We start from the raw sequence: 16,239 nt of genomic DNA on the forward strand, positions 1-16,239 counted from the left end.
CTCCTTTGCAGCATCTCTGGCCAGCATGGCCCACGTGTTTGTATACGGGACACTGAAGCAAGGCCAGCCCAACCACAAAGTCCTGCTGGATGACACCAATGGCTGTGCGACCTTCCAGGGCCGGGGCCACACGGTGGAGCCCTACCCCTTGGTGATCGCCGGAGAGCATAACATTCCGTACCTGCTGAACCTCCCAGGGCACGGCCACTGTGTGGTCGGGGAGATCTACGCTGTGGACGAGCAGATGCTGCGCTTCCTCGACGAGTTCGAAGGCTGCCCAGACATGTACCAGCGCACCTCAGTGAGGGTCGTGGTCCTCGAAGGCGCACACAGCGTCCCCAGCGAGACCCCCGCTGCCAACAGGACCGTGCAGTGCTTCGTGTATAGCACAGCCACCTACCCGCCGGAGTGGGTCCACCTCCCGTACTACGACAATTACGACTCTCAGGGGAAGCACGGGCTTCGCTATAATCCAAGGGAAAACAGATAAAAAGTGCAAGGCATGATAGAACCCTGATGATTATAAGATTACCTCAGCTTGGTCTGCACTCACTGAATGCAGAAGCATAATAGTGCCCTTTGAAACAAACATTTGTAGAACTCAATCTGTGGAAAAAGAAATAATCTCTTTTGTAGTGGCAGCCAATTTCCCAAATAATTTTGACACACTGATAACAAGATTGTGCCCTGAGGTCTATCTGTCCGATACTGCTTTATTCCTTGCTGTTTAAAGAGCATCATGGGCTTGAATGTACCGGATAAGAAAAATTTAGGATTTTAATTCCCCTAAATGACATTTCAAGAACTCATGTTATCGTACTTTTTTTTTATTTTTGCTTTGCTTTAATCTGAAGATAACATTTAAAATGAATGTAAAGACTTTGTGTTGCAGCTAGATTCTCTCAGCCCTACTATATTGATTCTGACCTGTAGCACCAAGATAAAAAAAATTTAAGCTGATCTTGGCTTAGCGTAATTTAAAAACCTCAGGAAAAACATGTTGTATTTTACAGTAGTTTTGGAGTTATATATAACATCATTCTTCACAATTTTCAAATCAAACTTATTAAAGAGTGGCCATTTAAAATTAAACTAGATGTTTTAGGAAATCAAATATGAAAGTGTCGGTGCTATTTTTGGCTCTTTTCTTGGGCCTACTTAGTTAGAAGGTTCTTTTCATTCTAATCTAGCAAAATAACGAGCGCCCACTTGCTGGCAGACACAGCTGAACACCCCTGATTTCAGATGGAAGCTCACCCAAGCCCAGGGCCCAGCAGCAAGGCACTGTTCCTGCCTCCCGAAGGGAGCAGCATTTGGGGGTGGGCCTTTCGGAGAAGAACCAACATATTAGTAATTTGTTCTTCAGGCTTGACAGAAAGCTTAGCTTCCAAATACAAACAGCACTTAAAATAATTTTAGCAAGGCACGAAGTACCAATTACTACCCACCTCCATCTGATGATCTGTCAGCGTAGATTCAAATCAGTGCACGATTCTGCCTCTGCTTACTTACCAGCAAAGTATGAAATGTATTCCAAGAATTTCAGAACCAAATGAAAATGCAGCTGCTGATCCTTAGTAACCTCATTCTCCATTGGGAGAGCTCACTTAACTCTTCAACTTAATGGTAGACTATGATCGCTAACTGCATCTGGCACAAAAAACATGATCATTATTTTTAGCCCTTTTTTTCTTAATTGGAAACCTACTTCACAAAAACACAAAAAGGCAAGGATGGGTATCAGCTGATGGGCTTGTGGCAGCCCCACCTACTACAGTTGGGGTGAGGGAGCCCCGAGCAGAGCCTGTGGGATGGGGGAGAGAGGACCATGTGAGTCAGCCGCCCCTAAGGTGATGCCCCGAGGGATCTAGCAGATCTGGTACTTAATCGTTAGAGCCACATAGAAGGGATTTCCCAAATCATTGGTGCTGCCTGGGCTTAAGAAGTTATAAATAACCACAAACGGGGAGTTAGGTCCTCAACCCGGAGAAGTAGGTAATAAGATTATAAGGTGGCAAATGCTAATTTAATGAAACTGAAGGCAAAGAGCTGGGATTTATATAAATTTTTAAAGGATCACAATGAAATGCTAGTATTTAAAGTCTACTGGCACAGCCTGTAGCCTCTTATGTACATTGTCTTCATTCAAAAAGGCAAACTAATATTTAGACAAATGCTCAGTTTTATTGATTTAATTTTGATACTAGGAAATCTCACAGCAGAAGTACAAATCATATGTACAAGTATTTATGTCAGTAAAAATTTCCATTGGTAATTTTTTGGCAGAATGTTGGTTTTGACTATATGTGGAATAAATATGACCGTGTAAAATCTGCCGCACAGGAGTGTTCCTGCAAAACGCTTGAATAAATGGAGTATGAAAGAAGAATAATACAAATGGCTAATTAAATTGGGTGATGATTGGAAGGCTATAAATACTTCATTGCAGTTCCACGAGCAGATCTCCTTCTCCAACTGTGTCCCCAGCTTTACAATGCACCGATTTCACCTTGAATTTAAAAAAAAAAAAAGGGAGGGGGCGGTAGTAAGAATTACTAATTATACCAGGAGGGAGCAATCTCGTCATCCATTTCTGGAAGTGAAGAGACAGCCTGGCAGGCTTTGGAGCACAGGTAGAACACTCGGCCCACACAGTCAGAGGGGACCTCATGCCTGGGACGTCCTCCTGGAAGGCTGTGACTCGCCACCTTCCACTCTCCTGGCTCTTCCGTCCTTGTCTGTCCTAAAATACGCTGGTGCAAGGGGATTTCTGCTGCTGTTTGCTGGCTGGCCCTTGCACTGGGTGCACGCAGGGGTCTAGGCAGCATCCTAAACTCCAGTGTTGGTGCTGGCTGAGCTCTCAGCACTCAGCCCTCCCAACCTCTCTACAGTTTTAAGTTATAGAAATGTTCTCTTAGAGGTAATGGTATTATTAGTTTAGTATAGAAAAAAGAAAATTACATGAGTCCAAACAGGTACTAATTAACAGGAGAAACTTCCTAGCCTGATTGTAATGTAAACTTCCTTCTGAAGGGAAATAAAATACTCAGAAGACATGTGGCTGTACAGATAGTATAGTACTTCGTGGCATGATGTGGAACAGGCACCGAGCTCCCGCTACGTTGCTACTGTGCCTTGTCATTCTACTCACTTCTCCCAGTTTTCATCAAATTTTGTTTTCCCAAATTGGGTTCAGATTTACAAGGAGCAGGGAGGCGTTTAGACTGGGGAACAGATAGTACTTGACTTCTTGGAGGTTCTTGCTTGGGCATGAACATGAACAATGGGTTAGAATACGTGGCCAAGAGTAACAATGCTGGCACCGACGGGGTTGGTCCCCTGGCCTGTGTCCCCATCGCCCCACTCTGAGCCAGAGAGAAAGAGGGGCCTTATTCCCTTGAATTCCAGCCTAGGCTCTTTCTGGCAGTGTGAACCTATGCCGTGACTAATTCAGAGGCCTTTTCGGCACATGCTATTTGCACTGAAGTAGGTGCTTTTTATCTAAAGCCTCCGATGTTTGTATAAGATATATTTTTTCATGATGCTGCGATTACTAGAGTGGAGGACCCATTTCTATTGTGACCTTTTTCTCCGGGAGGAAAAATGGCCCTTCTGGATAAGAACCACCAACGCTCCGGCTCCCCGGGGCCCGCTGCTCTGGGCTGGGGCTCTGGCCACTCCTGGTAGGCTCTGCTGCGGGGATAGGAGGAAATGGGATGGGCAGGAAAGACTCCCACTACTCGGGGTCAGGCCACAGCACGAATTTGCCCAGAGCCCATCAATACCGTAAAAGCAGCTCTGAGCTGCTCATGACCAAGGAGCAGCTAAACCTTCACCATGAGACCCAGGCTATGAGGACATAAAACACACTGACAGACATGGGCCCCCTACTCCTTCAAGGAGCTGGGACCAAGTTCATTTTTGTATTAGTACCTCAGTCTAGCAACACAGGCCTTTGGCATGCATCTGACACATATTCTCTGCCCCCCAAAATGAGGCCAAGTTCTCATCATGGAAATTTCATGCTAACACAGCATCAATGTTAAATAATCCCAAGAAACAAATATAACAGTTTTTACGAGGGCAGAAACCAACATTTTCTTGTTCAACTTTTAAAAGATAATCAGATGTAGAAAGCGGGATTCCTAAAGAACTGCAAATCATGCCATTCAGCCGTCTGCAGCCCCCTCCAGCCTGGCCAGACAGCTCGAGGCTCACTAGCTATGCGGTGGGCCTCCACCCTCTCAGCTGGAACTGGACTGGGAGGGTGGCCTATTGTCTGAGCATGTTTCGTTTCATTTTGGGGTGACACAGGCTGTGTCTCTCTGACACAAACTTCATTGTGAACTGACAGTACCTCTCTGCCAGGGCACCCGACGTCCCCAAGGATCAAGCTCACCTTCAGGTGTGGCCACGGTGCAGGACACGGCCAACCTATGCTGCTGTCCTCACCTCAACTCGCTCCACACTTCCTCATCAAATCGACCTTCAGAAAAGGATCATTCTACTACAAATAGTGTCTTTTTTTAGTCACCAAACGAATAATGAATTTACTGCTTTAAAGGATTTTTCTATTTTTGAGGAAAAAAATACATTTAAGTTTTACTCAATAAATTTCAGTAATAATACGTCTCCTTTTTTCCTCCTTAAATCATTAAGTCCCAAATGTGTACGTGGGGCTTTCAGCTCTTTGATCTAAAATTGAATTGTTCTCTTTGTGGAGAAATTATCTTGAAGAGTTACATTAATTTTTACAATCTCTAAAACCATTTCCTGCTGTGTCACTTAAGTCTCAGATAACTAACTGCCTCTAAGACAGATGCAAACATTAAAAATTAAAGACTCCTTAATTTGAAAGACATGAGGGTGAAGAACGATTGTTCTTTGACTAAGTGAACATCAGACGACTCTTTTGGAAGGTGTGCTCTCCATGAGTCAGGGACTCATTGTTCCAGGGTGAAATGAGCTCCTGATCTTAATGTCCTCATCTGTAGGGTGCAGAGGTGGGAAGAGATCACCTCTCTGGTCCTTTTCAGGCCTAACCATTCCAAATTCAAAGGTGGAAGTTCCGCTTCCTGTCACAGAGCCGGCATGAGCTGGCGGGAACTTGGGGACATACCTTGCCAGTTTTCCCAGCTGTCATACTGTTCTGCATTTTCATGGCTTCGATTACACAAATTTCCTGACCTTCTGCTACCTGGAAAATGATTAAAAATGGACAAGTTTTACAATCATTCTAATTTTGCAACAGTGCTCAAAATGAAGCCATTAAAAGATTCTTTGTCAAAAATGCTGAAATTTGATCCAAGTGGCAGCAACGACCTCTGATAAATACTTCATATTTCAAGTTCCTCTTTGGGGGACAGCAGAGAAAGGCCACCCCCCTATATCATTAAGTCCTCATTAGAAAAAAATCTCTGATATTCGAGGAATGGGGTGCTGGTTGTGGGGCCTCCCCCGGGAATCTCTGAATCTACCTTTTACCACAAACAGAGAAGTGAAATAAATGGCACATTTTCCACTTATAGGAAATGAAGTGGAAAATCTCAAAACAGAGAAAGATTGTGGATTCCAGGAGCTGAGGGAAAAAAGGGAGTGATCGCTAATGGGTACCCGGTTTCCTTCGGGGTGATGAACATGTTCTAATAGTGAATGTGGTGATGGTTGTGCAACTCTGTGAATAGACTGAAACCACTCGAGTGTACTTTAAAGGGGTGAATTGTATATGAATTTTATCTCAGTAAAGCTGTTATAAAAAAAAATGGAGTTTGTCTATAGCCCTCGGGAGCTGGGAACAACAGCCAAACATCCAGGCCACGAGGCCCACTGTCCCACCCTTTGCAAGACATGCCAAGTCTTAATGACGAGGTGGCTCCCAGAAAGCACCTTCCAGCACAGGGAATGGTATCTAGAGCTGTGCCCATTCCTCGCAAAGACACACACAGCTCATGCAGGCAAAGGGCTCAAGCTTGGAGTTTCGATGTTTGCCTTTCGTTATGAAAGAAAATCCAAGCGAAGCTGGGTACAAACCTTCTGGGGTTTAACCTGGGGCTTCCACTCAGGGGTCAGCTGTGGCTGAAAGCCGCTTTATTCATTCTCTTCTCTCTGCCTTTGATGGGTAAGCACCAAGGAGCTGGGCCCGATTTTTCTCCTATCTTTATGAAAAAGGGTCTCCCAATCTTTGAAATGGGAGAGCTAAGTTTCCTAGGGCAACTGGCTATGTGGGGTGCTGCTGGGCATCTGGTGTGGGGCTCCCGGACACTCGCACCACCGCCGCTGTGCTTGCCCAGTGTCGCTAAAGTGCCTGGAGAATGTTCTTTCCTGAAATCCCCAGATGATCTTCAAGCCCCCTCCCGGCCCCCCGTGGGGCGCAAGCTGTCTTGCTGGCAGTCGGGACTGCCTGAGCCCTATGCATTCCTTTCCTCCGCTGATCAGGTGGTGGGCTGCTTTTTCCTGGCACAGAAACATAGGAAGAGAGGGGATGCCAAAGCTTCAGTGCTGGCACAGAGGAGAGACTGTGCTGGAGAGCTGGGCTTGAAGCACTGTGCTCGCTGCCCTTTTTGATTCATTTTCACCTGGCATCTGCATTCCGACTTGCTGTTCTCCAAAATGCAGGGGGAGAAAAGTGAAGGCAGCTCGAAACAATAAATATGCCCTGTCAGGGTGTCAGAACAGCTACTCCCTCAAGTCGTCATTTCGGAGCCTTTTGTCCCCCCTCTTTTCAAAGGCAGGCAGGGACCAGGCAAGATGGGAGAAGGGCAAGTTCCCCCAGGGTAGTACCTGCCATTTAGCTCCACATACAAAACCCTGTGGACCCAGACCACAGCTTCTCAGATGGAGGCTGAGGGCCCAGAGCTGGCCCAGGAAACAGTCCAGCAACAGGGCCACAGCGGCTCTCTGGGAAATGGGTCTGAAATTCAACAATGGGAATTCTATCCAAAAATTAATAGTAAGTTCTCTACCTCCGTGCTGCGGTAGTTCTTTCCTTCACAGATGGCCGAGTGCCCACTGCGGGGCCTGTGTGTGCCTGCCTCCGCCCCTCCCCCCAGCCGGGCTTCTTCTGCAGGCGTCTGAGAGCTGGGCTTGCTCAGAGCCCGCATCTCCCCATCCCCGACCCCACGGGCTTCTCTTAGGTGGCCACGACCTTGCCCCTCCGTAAGTTAATTCAGTTAATGCAAACATGAAAGAAGAAACGAACCACGAGATTTCTGATGGTCACACCAAGGGGGCACAGGCCAACCTGACGACAATGCCCGTGGAAGGACGGCTGGGCCCAGGCCACAGCCCAACTTCAGACCCGAGCTGGCCGCACTGGAGGTGAGATCAGGGCCTAATGAAGCCTGGGGGACAACAGGGCCTGTGTCCCTGCCCATTTTGTCTTGGCTGGCTCCGTGTGCTCGCAGTGTGGGTGATTTGCAAAATGGTCATATACAGGTGACTGCAAGTGGTTAAGTCCTCAGGCTAAGTACAAGTGGTTAAGTCCTCAGGTTAAGTCCTCATTAATTAGAAAAGCAAAACCTCTGATTTAGCCACAGATAATCAGGAGAGGTGGGAAAGTCCCAAAGTTATAATACTCCCTTCTCTCTGATTGTGTGACGCTGGCAATTTGATTAAAAGGACTTCAAAGACAGTGCCTCTGGATTTGAAGTGACCGCTCTTTGCCTGACCTGTAGCACTGCCCTGAATGGCAGAACTCAATCCTCACAGCTCCACCTTTTCATTCCTTTTTTCTCTCCCTAGTTCCCTGCCCTGTGTCTGCTGGTCTCTACTTATGTTATTTAGCGGTAGATGGAAACTGAAGTAATTCATTTCCCTCTCTGTGTTCACTTATGCAATCTGTTTCTATAGTCTGTTTTCACTCATTCATGCCTAAAAGAGAAAGAACTCTTGGAAGTTGTTCCTTTACCCCACAAAATTGTGAGATATGTTTTAGTCAGTAGAATCATCTTAACCTACACACATGCACGCGCATATATACACGTGAACCTGATTTGAATTCAAGTTATTTTACCTCTCGAAAGCCCGAATCAGAGAAGCAAATATGGTACAAACCACACAGCAAAGAATGAAGATGGGGCCGCGACCCCACTGACTGGCTACGCCCTACATAGGCTCCAGCTCCGACACGGGCCTTTCACCTCGACACCGTGGAAGCCTCCTTGTCCAAGGTGCCTGCGCCCCAATCCTTCCAGAGCTCGGGGACATAATGGCAGCACCGTCCGGATTTCCCCGTGGGCGCGGAGAGGACAGGCATCAACTGAGCGAGCAGAGAGGGTGCTTAATCGTTCAGAGCTTCCACCAGACAGCTCACATGTGAGGGCACTGCCACTGAAGGGTCTGTGTGCGCACACTTCTCTAACACTTTTGTGAATCATCTGATAACGACTTAATGATTGTGACAGGATGTCTCCAACGTTGGGCTTACAAAATGGTCACAAGCCTCGCAAGTCTTTTTGATAAACCTAGTCGGCCTGATGTACTTCTCCGCTGTCTAATTGGTGTAAAGTTTGGAGGCCTGAATCCTATATCTTTCAACCAGCTTATTGCGTCCTCTCCTTTGACACGGGGTCAGGGTTCACATTCACATCCGATTATCAGAACGCACTCATTAAGCGGGAGCCTGCCTCGCCCCCAAATGAGTAAGCCAGAGAGAAAACTCGGCCCATTTACTCAGCAGATTTTAGCATGTTTAGGAGGCCTGAATGTCACTCGGCACTGCTCTGTGCTGAAGACTTTCAGACATCTCCAGCTGATGATTAATTGTGAGTGATGGGAAATAAAATCCAGTAAAGCCAGCTGCTTGCCATGGTCGGCAAAATGACTCTAATGGATATAGGCTGCCAATTTTCCAGTTTTACTGGCAAGTCTTCCAAGTGTAATTAAGGGAAGTTATAAATGATATGGAAATCTATCAAGTTCCATTTATTTTCAGAGGACTCTTTCCCCAGGGACTTTTATCTACGAGCTTATAGTATGCTTTGTTGTGCTAATGATTTAAACCACTTCTTATTTCTGATTAAAGCCCCCAATATCCTCCTACCAAGTTCGCTTCACTCCTTCCCCAGATTAAAAGACACAGAACCTTCTCCGGCACACATTGCTCTTGGAAAACATGTTAAGACTGAGACACGTTCGGCAACTTGTATCATTCAGACTGAAAACGCAGGAAGAAAGCTCAAAGGAAGAGAAAGAAAAGAGCAAGGGGGAAAAAGACCTCCACCAAACATAAAAGGAAACCCCCAAAAGTACAGACTTGAAAGCTCTGCTCAATGCCAGATATTCATCAGAAGGTGGTGTAGCTCACTAATGTTATTTGATTTGGAATAAAAGCATGAAAATGATGGCAAAGGCCTAAAATTGGAGATGTAAAGGATGACTGCACAGTATTCCATTTCTCAATTTCATCCTTCAGAGCCACAAAATGGGGGTGATACAGTGACGGGATGAGATTTACAGTAACAGCTGTGGTCTTCCCACACAAGGGAGGCCCTTCTAATGGGCTAAGGTCTGTTTTGAACAGACGGGGAGTAACAAAACAAGGTTCCCTATTAAGAGTGTGCAGTCATATTTCTGATAAAGAAAATGATTATGGGAGTTGGATTTCCTTTAAGACGGCCCCTACCCGCTTTTGTCGTCCAAAACCTGGGCCGGTTTAAAGGTGTTATCCTTTAAATATAGGCAAGAGGACAGAAATGGCACGGAGGGCTTTCCCCCTGTAAGCCTACTCTCTAGCAACTGTAAAGAATGCATAGGAAACTGTGCCAGTGGCATATGGCTTTCTACTGTGCTAAACATTCATACAAAAGACAGGTTCATCAGTCATTGGAGTATCTGGATAAAAAATTAGCTCCTGATGGATGGTATTTTGAGCTTACCTGCTGCTACTACATTACCAGAGAAACCCAGGTTTTGAAACCCGCATGACATTAGAAACTGCAGACCATGAAATACGACACGTGCAGGAGCACATAATGTACGCCAGATTATACAAAATAATAAATAAGCTATTTAAACCCTCTGCCTAAAATTGGGCCCGCTGCAAGGAACCCTGGGTCACTTCTACGCAGGCCAATTAATGCACAGCATCTGCTGTATAGAAGCAGGGCATGAAGCACTTCCGAATGATTTCAGCAATTAAAAGAAAACTGTTTCCTGCCTGTTCAGACAGCAACTGTTTCAATGCAAGAGTGAGCACCAAATCACTGCGTGCAGCTGAAAAATTAAGTCCCCTTTTTGGGGAAGAAGGGTGGGTGAGAGAAAGAATTTTTATGGAAAAAGGAGGCTTCTTTTGTTGTCCTACATTCTGTATTTTTCTGCCAAATTAGACAGAAGGCTCGGAAGGCTTACCGGCCCTCTGCAGTCTCCCCTTCTGCTGCACTGGGCCACCCGAAAGCATGGATCAATATCAACCCTGCTGACGACTCCACAAAAGTGAAAATCCTTCAATTACATTTTTAAAGGCTGTTCTACTTAGAACACAGGTGCCTGAATGGAATGCATTTTAAAGCCCTTAGATCTGAAAAAAGACGCAGTTAACAGCCATAAGAAAAAAGGCATCTCAGATTTGGTTAAAAGGCACTGCTAGAATCTGATATATAATAACTTCCTCTTTCTGAGCCGGTAAGATAGGCTGGTAAATATCCCCTGATATTTCCTGAAGAAGAAATGTGCATTCACATCCCAACATCTTCACGCAAAGAGGGAGGGAGAAGACACCCTGGGAGATTGTGCAGTATTTAAGCAATGATGGAACGAACCATCATCAAATTACAAAGAAAGAGAAGGCAGGTGACAGAAATGCCACCAAACCTCTTATCTCCAGTCTAAGGCTTCTTTTAATGGGACTGTGCACCAGCCGCCTCACTCAGGAGGGCACGTGCAAGGAGAGGTAACACACTCAACCAAGGCAGCTGGCTCTGGGGGACTTCAGGTCCGCACTGCCGCCCACTGCCCATGCTCACCCCAGCTCCCCTCCTGCAGCTGCCCCCCTGGAATTGTACAGTGGGTCTCGAAGCGGGGAGCTGAGAGGATCAGGGAAAGAATAGAGTTATGGCCAATATAAAACAAGTCCAGTTTTTCTTAAAATTCCTTAAAATGAAGACAAATATTACACCCTACTGCCCTCTAAGTTAGCTCAAAACTGGAGCCAAAGCCTCTAGTTACAAAGAGAACTAGTGAAAACTGATGTCATTTACAATATCTTTAAGAGATTGGTCTAGATTCTGTATCTCTGTGAGATATGCTGTTTTAAAGGACTCAGTGGAATTTTTTTTTTTCTTTCGCAAAGGGTGAGAAAAGGTATTTTGAATCTTGGTAAAGTTGAGAACTGTTATCTTCAAAAATACTTAAAACAAAGATAGTAACCCCTATAATCCCAAGTAGATCCTTCCTTGAAAAATAAAATCAAATGCCAAATTTGCAGAAGATGCGCCTAGAATAGTTAATTTATTGATTGAGCTATAAAAATATTTTATCTTCTATTGATAATTATCATTAAGTTAAATTGTGAAAATTCCAAAATTGTTACTTTCGACAAAAATCACCACCCATGTTTAAAAATAAATGTTACCTGGAAAAGATAAAAAGGCCCAGTTCGGGATAGCAGTTACCTCTCAAGGAGGCAGGACAAGAATCTGGGGAGAAGCCACAGGGCAAATTCGCTGTGTAAGAAATGTTGTATTGTTAAATAAAATGGGAAGCGACCATGGTAAAAGTGATCGGGGAGAATACATACTTGTACTATTCTCTATAACTTTCTGTATGTTTGTAATATTTCATAATTTAAAGTTTGAAAACATTAAATAATGAATGCATGAATCCATACATACTTTGGAATACAATCTGAGGTTTAGATGAAAAACTGGCATCTTGTCAAATAAATTGCTTGAAAAACCACTGCTATAAAATATGAAAATTTAATTATTGCAATTACTTTATGATTGTAAATCAAGGTATCCAGAAACTGGAAAATCTATCAAATAGCCAGGCCAGGTCCTCTGCCAAGGAAAGATGCTGTTATCGATATTGGGCTGCGTGAGAAGCACAAGTTATTGCCAGACAAACACACACGTCAGGATGGCCCAGTCCAACCCTTCTCATCTGGAATATCTGAGCACAAAGGAGGTTTCAAATCCTGCTTCTTCGAAAAGTGAAAAATAAAGGTCTCTCACCAAGTTTATTTGAGATTTCACCAAGATCAGCTCTAAGCTCAATTACAGGTGGTTTAGGGACAAAGGGGAGGGGTGACTAAGATGCTCTGAACCAGGGCACCTGTGTCTACTCAACAGTGGCCATCAAAGCACCTGCTCAGGCGCCCTCCCCCTGAGGAACATATATATCAAGGAGAAAAAAAATCAAGGCAAAATCTGGGTATTACTCCTATTAATGAGCCCAAATTTTGTTTTCATTTGTGCACTTTGTAGCATATTTTTCTTTTTTCTTTTCTTTTTTGCCTATGATGCTGCTCACAAGAATAACAACCTAATTACCTGCTGTAAAAGGTCAGTTCTGTTACAAAGCAGATTGTTCTCACTTTGGCCCCACAAAAATACTCAGGTCTATCTTATCAATACTGGACGGACTAAGTGGCCAGAAGAGCCAGCGACAGGTACTTAATGTCAATCTATTATTTTACCTGCTCTCACAAACTAATGTCACAAGGTAATAATTAAGAAAGAAAAACATAAATGGGTACACAGCCTGCTTCTGGTTCATGTCTCACTTAATTTTCGATGTATTAAATGAGTATTTCTGATGCAAATCTGAGATGACTGTAGAATCTAAACATAACTAGAAAGAATCTTAATTAAATACAATATTAAAATATCCCATTGGGTTGCCTTATTTTTATTTTTTTTGTTTTGTTTCTGATATCAGACTAACAAAAGTATGTGCTCATGACTTTATTTTATACTTCAAAGTCAAATGAAAATTGTGCAACAAATTCAGTAGCTGTAAGTCTAATCTTGGAAAAATGTAGTCAGCCATTATTCTGAAAGAATATGTACTTAATATTTTTGTTCAAAAATATCAAAAAGATAGAATTTAATTAATTTTAATTAAAACAAGTTATAAAAATGCCACTTTGATTACAGAAGTGGCCCCAGTTTACGATAGTGTTAAATGTACATAAAAATGGGTATTTTTCAAACTAAAATGAAATTCAGTCATTAAAAATATTTTCGGAAGGCATGTAAAAAAAGGCATTTAAGAAAAGCATATAATTTTATTGGTTGTTTTCTGAATTAAATTTGTGATTCTAGACTTTCATAATTCAGTTCTACTTTCTTTCTTATTGGTTTGTTTGTTTGTATTCACTTTACTGTTTATTAATTAGAATCCTCACTTCACACGTTCAAAAGGCTATTTTACAATCATTAAAAAAAAACCCGATTTTACTACATTTAATGTTAAATAGTAATGAATAGACACTGAAAAGGTATTAAGAACCTTTGCTGTGTGAACCTGAAAAAAGCACTTAGAGTAAAATCCAGCTTCTGTGCTGACGGAGGGGAGACCTTCCCACGAAGCTCCGAGTGCATTTATTACTTTTAAACAGCCACACAAAGCATTGTGTCCTGAGGTTTTTACTCTGATAAAATTGTTTATTTCACAAAACGGATTTGTTATTATTATTTATGCGACACTTTGGTGAAACACATTATTGCCAGGCCCTCCATTCTAAGATTTATCAAGTTTTACTTCAGCTAAATATAAAAATTACAGGTAACTGGAACTCAAACTATAAAAGATAACATTTCAAAGAAAAATAAATACTTATAGTCCCTTAGTTGCTTTTTTGGTCCTTGTTTTCCTTGAAAATACAGAGGTGATTGATTCCATTCTCTACCTACTGACAGAAGTGGAGCCTTGGCTCAGCTGATGTTATTGCTAAGAACAACACAATATGCCCTGCAGTGTTAAAATAATTTTAAACCACAAAACTTAAAAGTTACAAGTATTATTTTCTTAAAATGGCCGTGCCTTTGGTCCAAAGAAAGTTTCTTGTGTTTTAATTACACAAGGCAGATTTAACTATAGAAGTTGTTATAAAGAGCCAGCGATTAAACATCTCACTCTGCATTTGGTTTAGGTATTAGCAGTTTGGGACGTTTTTCACAAATAATAACTCAAGAGAAAACACTGTTTTATCAAAACACAATGGTACAGAATATAAAAGGAAGTTCTGCAAGGACCAGAAACGGCACTGGGAGCTGGAAAGAAGAATGAAAGCCAAGCATGTGCTCTCCCAAGCCAGGCCAGGCACATGCGTGCAAAGAGCGTTTATCAGTAAGGTGAAGGCCATAGAGATGAGGGGCCAATTCACTAGGGGTGCACCCCCACCAACCGTGTACTTTGACTTTAAAGGAATACATAAAATAGAGGCCCCAGTCGGTTCTCAAATTAAATCACTCTTGAATACCCACATTTAATTACTGGTGGTGGTTTTCAATATCTGAGCTGCCCCAAAGAACCAAGGACTAATACCACATTGTTCCGCTTTAGTAAATGCCTTGCTTTCCCACATTAAGTTATTAACCAGGAAATGGAAAGTATGAAGGCTAAACCTTCTGGTATCTGGAGAAGCTAGACTAGGGGAAGCAGTTGTTAGAAGCGAGAAGGCTGCACGCTCCCTGTTCTCTGCTCTAAGAGCTGCCACAGCCAGGGAAGCTGGTGCTAACGGAGGAGCAAGACTGCAGTCTGAAGCCTCCCCGCCCTCCTGGCGTGCTCTCAGCAGGAGCTGCCTTCCTCCTTCCTCCTTCCGCTCAGGTTTTGACTCAGGTGTTGCAAAAGTAAAGACTGCACTTTAACACATATGTTTTTTAAAGCGCAAATATGAATTTTTTAAATGAAAGCTACACCATTAGGACTGACAAGCTGAAGATGGCAGTCTACAGCTTATGTAACTTCCAGAAAAAGCTTAAGAAGGAAAATGAAAACTACATATTAACCCCCTCACATTGTTTACCAACCTACACTTCCAGTCACTAGAAGATTCCACTGACTGTCTGATAACACAACTTACTAGCAAAGCCAAGAAGGTGTATCTTCTTAGGACCCTCGCTAGTCCTTCAGAATGAAGAAATACAAGGCAAACACTTTCCCCACATTCAACACATATATATAATTTTTATGTGTCGCCTCTCCCAAATCTTTGACATTTGGGTGTGAGAAAATCATAATGAGTGCGTTCTTCCAGGAATGTCAATGATTTCAAAGCAAAAGAAACAAACAGAGCTCTTTAGCCTCTTCTGCCCTTTTGTAGAAAAGCTGGTAGTTCCATTTCTGTATCATCAAGTAAAGCAACTGTTAAACCAGTTTTTCAAATTCACAGGTCAATTTCAGGGCTAATCATTTAAACAACTGAAATTGATAATTTTTCTTACTATTCACTGTAAATACTTTTCTAGAAACTAATGCCAACTACATGAGTTTTTCCTCAACTTTTTAAAAATTTATGTCAATAAAGAAATACATAAAAAAAGAAATACATGAATTTTTTTATTGACATAAAAAAAATTATGTCAATAAAGAAATACAGTTTTAATGCAATCCTTACAGGAAAATACATAACTTCCTGTGACTTAAGTGAGATACAAAATGGAATTACATTATTATTATAAGTTCATTAAGGACTATCAGGCTTGACCATTCTTTTCTGGCACATAAATAAAAATGAAAGTACTTAAGTATCTAGAAACCTCCTGGTCGGATCTTTGTTTTCTTTGTACTTTTGCTGCTAATCAAGAGATTTCTAACCCTGCTCTAAGAAAATGCATGTACCCTACCAATCTGTCCATAGAACATTATCTTGAGACTGAACATGTAAGGAAATATTGACATAGCTTTGATTTGTGCCTTAATGTCACAGGGTAAAGATGAAAAACTTAGAACTGAGATCCTAAATTTTATTTATCATGTTACAGAAGTGCTCTGGTACTCCACAGATTACAGGATTAACTTTCCTTACTTCTCTTCCCATTTATTCCAAAAATCATGCAAAAAATTCCCCATTGGAGGGTTATTTTTTGGCTTAAGTCCTTCAAGGATGCTTAAAGCACAGAGAGAGAATAAATTGAAATTTTCTATAAAATACTTCTTGAAACTCTGAATTTGCCAAATAACAGAATAAACCCGGCCTTATTCCTGTTCTAGTTCCAGATCAGTTGAGGGGAGAGGCACTCAGAATTGCTACCAACCTAATCCAAATGTGAAACAGTTGGACAAAGAATGCACAAG

At 42.7% G+C, this 16,239-nt stretch overlaps 2 protein-coding genes across 9 annotated transcripts in view; one reads left to right on the forward strand and one right to left on the reverse strand.

Moving 5' to 3' along the window:
- Positions 1-2,394, forward strand: part of GGACT (gamma-glutamylamine cyclotransferase) — a 45,815-nt gene extending 43,421 nt beyond the window's left edge. For all 5 annotated transcript variants that reach the window (XM_023532417.1, XM_011363204.2, XM_023532418.1 and 2 more), the window contains one exon: positions 12-2,394. In XM_023532417.1, the coding sequence (XP_023388185.1) occupies positions 26-490 (465 nt within the window). In that variant the 5' untranslated portion in view covers positions 12-25 and the 3' untranslated portion in view covers positions 491-2,394. The remainder of the gene's footprint in view (positions 1-11) is intronic.
- The window catches only part of PCCA (propionyl-CoA carboxylase alpha subunit), a 352,647-nt gene continuing 338,572 nt past the window's right edge, over positions 2,165-16,239 (reverse strand). For all 4 annotated transcript variants that reach the window (XM_011363200.2, XM_011363198.2, XM_023532414.1 and 1 more), the window contains 2 exons: positions 5,120-5,197; positions 2,165-2,509 (listed from right to left, as the gene is read on the reverse strand). In XM_011363200.2, the coding sequence (XP_011361502.1) occupies positions 2,441-2,509; positions 5,120-5,197 (147 nt within the window). In that variant the 3' untranslated portion in view covers positions 2,165-2,440. The remainder of the gene's footprint in view (positions 2,510-5,119; positions 5,198-16,239) is intronic.

This window comes from Pteropus vampyrus, unplaced genomic scaffold (genome assembly GCF_000151845.1).
Source record: "Pteropus vampyrus isolate Shadow unplaced genomic scaffold, Pvam_2.0 Scaffold83, whole genome shotgun sequence".
Lineage (NCBI taxonomy): Eukaryota > Metazoa > Chordata > Mammalia > Chiroptera > Pteropodidae > Pteropus > Pteropus vampyrus.